The sequence below is a fragment of the Apaloderma vittatum genome, unplaced genomic scaffold, assembly GCF_000703405.1.
Source record: "Apaloderma vittatum isolate BGI_N311 unplaced genomic scaffold, ASM70340v1 scaffold15745, whole genome shotgun sequence".
NCBI lineage: Eukaryota > Metazoa > Chordata > Aves > Trogoniformes > Trogonidae > Apaloderma > Apaloderma vittatum.
This window is the reverse complement of record NW_009717756.1, coordinates 4,635-13,579: the sequence shown is the minus strand read 5'-3', so window position 1 is coordinate 13,579 and position 8,945 is coordinate 4,635. Positions and strand designations below refer to the sequence as shown.

At 42.1% G+C, this 8,945-nt stretch overlaps 1 protein-coding gene across 1 annotated transcript; it reads left to right on the top strand.

The window, feature by feature from the left end:
• Positions 1-4,849: 4,849 nt before the first annotated feature.
• Positions 4,850-8,885, top strand: SURF4 (surfeit 4). The gene is made up of 5 exons (XM_009870025.1): positions 4,850-5,033; positions 5,744-5,820; positions 6,443-6,486; positions 7,438-7,624; positions 7,868-8,885. The coding sequence occupies exons 1-5, from the start codon at positions 4,928-4,930 to the stop codon at positions 8,132-8,134; spliced, it is 681 nt and encodes a 226-aa protein (XP_009868327.1). The 5' UTR covers positions 4,850-4,927; the 3' UTR covers positions 8,135-8,885.
• Positions 8,886-8,945: the final 60 nt, after the last annotated feature.

Genomic DNA, 8,945 nt, shown 5'->3' with positions numbered 1-8,945 from the left:
AAGGTAATACACTGTGCAAGGAAATTGGGATCTTGGTTCAGAGTGCTACCCAGCTACAGGCTTTATGGGTTGGCTTGTTTTTAAGCCCCCTAACACCAGCCTGATGTTATTAATGAAATAATTTGTATCACCTGAAGTTAAGCCCTCTTTTAGTGTTTCTTGTTAAAATGTTATATGCTAGACCCTTCATTGCTGACACTATACTGAAAATAGCTGGAGCTGAGGACTGTACTGATCATTTAGGGTTATAGAACTGTAGTCACCGTAGGAGGAAGCAGATCTCAATCAACTTTTCTGGTGTCTGTAATAATCTTTAGGAATGCGAGTGCCTGGTATTTCTGCTGTTCTGAAAAAAATATGGACAAAAATGCAAGGAGACTATTGAGTCATTGTACTGCAGTGAAAGGACTCTGAAGGGAGAACCAGAGTCTGGGGGATTTATTTAATTTTCCAACATAAATGCTGATGCATGTTGTTGAACTAATTCTAACGTCTCTGTATCCTATTTTGCAGAAAACAGAAGGGAGAAGAAGACACTTAATTGTTAGTGTAAACTTTCTCTGTGGTTTATATTAAAAAAAAATTTGGAAACTCTGGGTTGCAGTGCACTGATCCCTTATCGTAAGCCAAATAGCCTATTCTGGTTAGACTGGGAAAGAATCTTTCCATGAAGAGAGATAGCAAAATGCAGAACATGACTAGTAAATCTCATTTTAAAGATTTGATTAACAAACAGCTTTTTGGAAAAGAACACTAAAGGAGTGAAAAGCATAGTCGTTAGAAATTTTCCTGCAGTTAAAAACCTGAGTAAGACTGCTGGCAGTGTTCTGTTAGGTCAGAGCTCTCTCTTGGCCTGGGAAAGCCTCAGCTCCCCGTTTGTGTGTAACTTGCAGACGTTGATTAGCCCAATGTTGATGGGTGTTTAGTGTCCTTGCGATTATTAGGTGGAATCTCTTTAAGTGGATATATACAGATTGGTGGAAGGAAGTTTTTTTTTGGTGGTTTACTTTGTTTTGGTTTCTTTGACTTTTTTCCCTCTCCCAGAGGATTGAGCATTCTATTCCAGAAAAGATCACTCGTGTCTCAGGCTGCTAGAGGTTTCTGTCCTCCCAGAACAAAGCAATTGCTTAAATGAATAAAAGCTGGATATTTCAAATATGCCTTTATCAGAAGCTCTAGACTACTAGTGCTGTGCAGCCCACAGGAGGGCTCTCCGCATAGATGAGCAGACTGCTGTTCATCACCATGAACGCACACGTGTACACATGCGGAAAAGGCTTCTCTGTTTGGACAGAGAAAGGTGACAGCAAAAATTCCCAACTCCTGGCTGTGTATTGGTCTTAAAAGACCTCTAATTATGCTATGGTAGGTACACTTCTAATAAAATAGACCGGATTTGTAAGAAATTTGAGACTCTTGGATGCGGGATGTAGTTTAGAAAGTTCAGTAAGAGTCAAACCAAAATAACTTCTCTCTTTGAGCAGGCCTCTTTATGGGTTTGAAAATGTCAAGCCTCACTTTGAAAAATGGTTTTTGAGCAGTTTTTTTATTTAGGGACCCCTGGATCCAATTGTGCGTCTTTGCTTGTTAAACTGAGAGGAGCATTTAAGTCTATCTTTGCCTTTCTAATCCTGCTAGAGAGGGAAGTGGCACAGAAGGCCCTTCTGGTGTGTGTTAGTGACTTGGCTGCCAACACAGAAGCAGCTGTTCTTCTTTAAAATGCTCTTACTTTAGCATTTTGTTGTCTCTTCTCAAGATGTTTTGCCCCTTCAAAGGAGACAGTATATGCTAAGAACAGTTGATGCAAAGGCTGTAGCAGAATAAGCCATCCAGGTGCTTGATGCCTAGAATTTAACACTGTCACCTTCATCAGTCTGAAGAGTTGTGGTTTTGCTTCCATGCACTGTGCTTAGTGGAGTGTGTGTTTCAAGTCCTGTGTCTTGATCAGGTATGGTTATTAACTGCAGCTGCCAAGTTTCCCCATATATGCAGCTTTTATCTGCGTGAATCATAAAGGAAGCAGGAAGTGGTCTCAGGGTGCTGCGTTTGAGCCCTGTGTTGATGCTGATGTGTAGGGACAAAACCAGGGCATTATTGAATCCTACTTCTAGAGACCTCCCATTTCTTACAGGTAACTCTGTCCTTAGGTATAAGTCACTGAAGTAATTTAACTGAATCCTCTAATTGTAAAATCACTTGATATCTGCTATGCTCACTTGTCACCATGTAGTTGTTCTCTTCCTTTCACTCTGGATCCCCATGGTTGGTTCTTCTTTTGGCTTGGATTTTTGTTCGTACAGTTGGTTTATGAAGCTTATTTACTTTAAGCTTGCTGTGTGTGGAGGTTTTCAACTTGTGTAGTGCAGTAAATGCAGCTACATGAGTTAGGGATGTCCAAACATTGTGTGTGTCAGAAGGTTACTTAGCACTGCAGCTGCCTTAGGCTTCTGTCTTTCTGACTCGTCTTCAGCTGATTGGGTGTGCACACTAATGTTTAATAGTGTTAAATTCCCTCTGTATGCTGTGAGAACAGGTAAATGTTGAATGTCTTCTTGGTTCCTTCACCTGGACTGTTGGCAGTTGTTTCCTTTCTGGGGAAAGGAAGATGAGGTTACCTCATGTGACCCACTTGAGAAGTAACAAAGATGAGGCCTGGAGGCAGATACTGGCTCTAGTGTCTGCTGGGTTTTTTTCAGTCTTTCCACAGCAATGTTTTTTCCTTTTCCTACAGATGCCCAGCATTTGTCCTCTTCTATTTCATTCTAGAACAAAGTTGCCTGTTTTGTGTCTTGACAAGGCAAACTTGCTTTACAAACCACTTTTTTTGGTTTTGCACTATTTATTTCTGAAATAACTTTAGTATTCTTCAGCAAGTTAGCTCAAATGCGTGGTGAAGTCTGGGAAAGAAGAAAGCTGTAAACCAAGATGTGTGTCTCATTCAGTGACAAAGATCACAAATTTTCTTCTGACTCATTCATCCAACTGTTGACATGGCTTAAAAAAGCCTGAAGTGGCAGCTTTGAGTCAGAGTACAGCTGCACTTAAAATGCACTTGATTAACCTGAAGCTTGACCCTTAGACTCTGGATGCATGCAGTACAGCTAGTGTAGTTTGTTCCAATATTAACTGTTTAATGAACTATTAAGCGTGTTTGGATATTCTTCCTCGTGAAAATCTTCAGCTCCACAGTAAGCAAGGCTTTTCATTTGCATAGGATTTGGAACAGCTTTTAGTATTTAGTGATTACTGTGGCAAGAAGAGCTTTTGGGAATGGATTTAGTCTCTTTTCTCCATACTAAAAAAAAAAGATTCTGCTTGGAAGTAAACGAGTCGCCTCTATTGTCTAACCTGAAGTCAATGTAAATACTGAATTACGAAAGAAAATGTTTGTGTGCCTTTTCTGTTCACTTTTTATGATGTAGTCTAGTGCTGTCTGCAAGATACCTATACATGTGTGGATTTCCCCACCCCTTTTCATGCTTTAAGTATTCTAGTGTTGCATTAAGCGTGTGAATCAATGTGCCTTAGAACCCATCAAACTGTGTGGGGTGATGGGGTTTGTTAAAAGGCTCCTCCTAGCCCTGGTGTGGGGATCTGTGTGGAGTCTGACGGTTCCGTGGCGTGGGCATGTACTTTCACAAGTGTCAACCTGCCCAAGCCGCGTCTGTGATCTGAAGGTAGAAACCTGCTGGATGATCTTGTAGTTAGTTTTAGATGGAACTTACTTTTTTTTTTTTTTACTTGATTACATTTACACAAACAGCAGCACATACCAACTGCAGATGTGTCCTTCAAGTCATCTGGCAAAGCTAAACCTGTGTGTGAAACAGGCCGGCCAGGCGCTGGCCTGCCTTCAGAGTGACAATGCAAATCCTAGTGGAAGTCTCCATTAAGTAAGAACCAGTGTTGATTAGGAAACTGGGTGACAGTTAAGCACTTGTCATAATCCAAAAGCAGTACTCAGTTCTGTAGGCTGGACCTTGTTTGGCAATTCTTTATAATTAATTCTTGTAATTATTTTAATTGTAAAGCAAACTAACTGGTGATGTTGCAGGATGAAGGGCTATATGGGACCAGTATTCCCAGGAACTCCCAAGGCTCAGCATCTGTTGCATGATGATGTAATTTCCTTTTAACTGCTACACTGAATAGTGTATATAAATGCCTGTTTTCTTTCTGCTGAGGATGTTATTTTTAATGGAAGTAGTAACTGTGTATACTTGCATAGAGGATAGAGGGTGCAATTTCATGCAACAGCGATGCTGATCTAGTAGTTGCTGATGCTACACAAATACACGTGCTTTGCACTCTTCTAAGCTGTTAGAGGGAACTAGCTTGCCAGAAAGCTTATTAATGTTTTTTTTATTTTGTACAGAATTAGTCTTTTGTCAGCCTGACTCCCTGAAGCAGTGTGTTAAAGGGTGTTGAGTGCCAGAGCATGTGGGTGGGAGCGGGATTGCCCTTTCAGCTCCTGGCTATCTGATAGTTGAGCTGTAACATGAAACCCAGAGATAGACAAACTAAAACCAAGGTCAGACTCTGTCTGGTGAGAACTCCATCAAAACCCTGTTCTTCTTCCTTAGAAGGTGCTGCTGGATTCTGCTTTTCTCCAAGTCCTTGTCCAGAAAGCACTGTGGGTGGGGTTTCCCCCACTGCTCCCTAGTGCTCTCAAACTGGAGTGGAAAAGAATTTCACTAAATCCCAAGTATGTGTTTCTCTCCTGATGTTGCTGACCTTGCGTGTGTAAGATCTGCTGACCTCAGAGTCTGCAAAGGACATGGATCTGTTATGCCTTTAGTATCACCTTGCCTTCCTTCCCTGCTAATGATGCTTCCTACCTGTGCAGTTCCTGAGGGTGACGAAGCAGTACCTGCCGCACGTGGCCCGCCTGTGCCTGATCAGCACCTTCCTGGAGGATGGCATCCGCATGTGGTTCCAGTGGAGCGAACAGAGGGATTACATTGATGGCACGTGGAACTGTGGCTATTTCCTGGCCTCCGTCTTTGTGTTCATAAATCTCTTCGGACAGCTCAGTAAGTGGCTCTAAGGCTGTTAAGGTGGATGCCAGAGCACTGCAGTGTGTCTGCCACCCTGGCACTGCAGGTCATGTAAGCATGAGACTCCTCACTGATACCTTGATCACCATTGACAGCTTAGAAGTGATAGTACTACTGTTCATATTATGTGACCCGTGTATCATTCTTCACTGCTCTGCCAATTTCTTATCTTGCGTCTGGGTTCTCTTTCCCCTCATATTTTGGTGTAGAGAGTCAGCTTAACTGAATGTAGTTGCCAGTCCTCATGTCAAAAGTGGCGAAGGCTGTCAGTGCTTTGTGACAGAAGGATATAAAACAAAAGCTGTCAAGAAAAGAGAGTGCAGCATGTTTGCCCTCACAGCTCTCATTTGGAGGAAAAAAAAAAATCCATGATGAGTTAAGTTTCTTTTCAACTTCTTTTAATGCTTTTACGCTGATAGCTGCTATGCACTGCCTTGTTTTGAGACTGCATTCAGCACGTGCATACCCTTTGTAAAATAAGAGATACTTCTGGAATTAAAAATATTTCTAAATGTGCTAAAAATTCTAGGTTCTCAAACTGATTTGTGCCAATGTGCTGTTAAAATTTCCTGCCTGGTGTTCTCTGTGGCACAGGTGAGAAGTTGGAGTCTGCTCAGTTAGTGTTCCTGCAGCATCTTTTCCTGTGCAAGCCAGAAGTGTAACTGTGTTCAATTTCCCCAACTCAGGTGGCTGTATCCTGGTGCTGAGTAGGAACTTTGTGCAATATGCCTGCATTGGACTGTTTGGAATTATAGCATTACAGGTAGGAGGCTTAAGTCTTCAGCCCTTCTAAACCATGTCTTTCGAATCTTCTCTGTTAGCCCCAGTACTACCAACATTTAAAAATATAACTTGCAACCCTGGAATTTTTCTTCACCCTGGCCTAGTGCCAGTCCTTGGTGGCATTGAACTATTTTGCTGCTTCTGTTCTTCAGATGTTCCTGATAGATCCTTGGTTGTAATTGCAATTAGTCAGCTGGAGATGTTGATACAGTACTTGACCTTGACCAATTTAGCAGAATTAATTTGCGATTTACTTGCATGTCAGTAATGAGCCAAATGTGGAACTTGCAGTTGCTTTGGCCTTTAGCACGCTGCTTTTATAAAGGACTGTCCCATCCCAAAGGATCCTAGCTAGTAGCATCCTGTCTGTTCACAGTCAATGAATTTTGTGAGGGCTAAAGCACAAGTCAAATTCTGGCTTCTGTTCCCTGTTTTACACTGACTGGACCACACTGATGTAACCTCCCTTGTTTCCTTCAGTGTAACATACTTGTTCAGTGTAACATACTTGTGCTCTGGACAGTACAGGCTTGAGGCTGTAACAAGCTCAGAACTTCAGTGTAACTTTTGTGGTGTTTTAACCTGTTTTATTCTTTACCTAGACTATTGCATACAGCATTCTATGGGACCTGAAGTTCTTGATGAGGTATGCCTGCTTTAAGTTTTTTATCGAAACAGAATGAAAACTGTTGTCCGTCAGTCCCGTATGCTGATGGAGGAAATGATCCATGAATGTTGTATTTACTAGGAAGATTTTACAAATGATGTGTTTACATTAAACAAGAAGTGACAGCACTTAAAAAAATCAGTAGAGTCTGTGTTAAGCAGGCTCAGTACTGTAGAAGGGAAAGGCTAATCCTAATGCACTAAGATCTAAGTGCTTCTGTACTGACCTCCTTGCTGAGAGCTCCCAAACGACTGTCTAGACTGGATCAGTGAGCTGCTGCTATTTCCAAAATGGCTAAAATAGCAACTGTACTTATGTGTGACTGAAGACATTTTCTGAGAAGACTAAAGCATTTAGATAAATAGAGGGGTTTCTGGGATTTTAAATCTTTTAACACCTTCTCAAGTAGAAGACAGGGCTCTTAAACGTGGGCTTTCTTGCCAAATCCTGAGTGATGGCCAGCTATTACCTTTTCACCCCTCTGAGGAGAGGAGGGTAGGAGGTCGCATATATACTCTGGGCTTACTACAACCCTGTAAATGTGTAACTTTGTAGCAGTACTGTTGGTCTATTTTCTCAAAGCAACCTCTGAACTACTTTGGCGTGTGTAGATAAACCTGAGGTACAGAATAACTTTGACAGAGCTAAATTCATGCTGTAACAGATGCTGAGCAGCTGTGCCTGAGCTGAAGGTGCTGCACTTCCCTGACGGGCTGTACATGTCTACACAGGCTTGTGTAAATGGTTGTGTACAACACTGCTCTTTTAGCTCTGAAATGTAACACAGACCTGCATTACAAGGTGCAGAGTAGGTCACTCCTTGCTGGCATGTGGATTCTTACTGAGTTAAAGTTGTCAGATAAGACTTTACAGATCAGTGCAAACTGTAATAAACTGCCTTCCCCCCCACTCGTTTCTGTCTTTCTGTAGGAACCTCGCCCTTGGGGGAGGCTTGCTGCTGCTTTTGGCCGAGTCGCGCTCAGAGGGGAAGAGCATGTTTGCTGGTGTCCCTACCATGCGGGAAAGCTCTCCTAAGCAGTACATGCAGCTGGGGGGCCGCGTGCTGCTGGTCCTCATGTTCATGACGCTGCTACATTTTGATATGAACTTCTTTTATGTGAGTATCTGAGTACAGATGTATGAGTTAAGGAACTAGAATATAGTGCCAACTCCCAGATTGGCTGCAGGACCTGCTCCAGGCTTATTTAAAACTATTTTTAGTAGAATCAGTACTTTGAAAAAGCTAGATCATCTATGCCATGATAACCTGTTCTGCTCAACTTACACAAACATCAGAACAGAGTGTATCGATTTAAGAACTGTATGTAAGCTTGTGGGGTTTTTTTTTTTTGTCTTGCAGATTCTGCAGAATATTGTGGGCACAGCCCTGATTATCTTGGTGGCAATTGGCTTCAAGACTAAGCTGGCTGCCTTGACTCTAGTCATCTGGCTCTTTGGCATCAACATCTACTTCAATGCCTTCTGGACCGTCCCAACCTACAAGCCCATGCACGACTTCCTCAAATATGATTTCTTCCAGACCATGTCTGTCATTGGAGGCCTCCTCCTTGTGGTTGCACTGGGTCCTGGTGGAGTCTCCATGGATGAGAAGAAAAAAGAGTGGTAACAGGAATAGCAATGCTTCCTGGGACGTAACATATTAAGTCCAGAACTGATTCTTTATGGATTCAACACAAACTGCCAGCATTTTACATGTACATGCCCCCTTCCTATTAAAGGCACAGATATTATGAATTTGATTTACAGTGGCACCAGTAATATAATAGATAAAATCCTCTTTCTTCAAGGAATGTTGCCTAGGCTTATTCTAACTTCCTAGATTTGGAACTAACCCAAGGAAGCTGCATTTTGCTGATGCTTCAGTGAGTTGCAGTAGAACAGTTGCTGTCTTTAATGTCAGCAGTTTTAAAAGTTGAAGTACTGTGAGCAGATACAGCTGTATCATTCAGTGTGCTGTTGGGTTTGAGCTATAACTGAAAAAGTGGATCCCCTTTCTCACCCTCGTCAAAACAGTCTTGTGCATAAGGAGTTCCATTGCTGGTTATAGCATTGCTTATGAAGGTGGAGAGCAGCATCAAAAAAAAAAAAAATCACTGTTTTCGCTGCTCAGAGGCCTGTAATTCCACTTTAACAGCAGGGGAGGTCTTCCCTGCTCCCAAACAGAAGGCAAAAAAGAAAACTCTGAAAGTAGTTGTATCCCCCTCTAGGTAAGAAAAGGGAGTGGGTTTTCTAACATGTCCCAGTTCTGCTCTTGAGGGGAACAAGGGAGAATTCTGTTTTGCTAATCAGGAATCCTACATGGCTAATCAGATTTCAAGGAGGAATGGGGGTGGGCAGGAAGATATTCCTGAAGAGACAGAATGTTTAGATTCTGTGAAAATTCTGTGCCAAAAGACCTCTTTTATTCAAGCATTCTT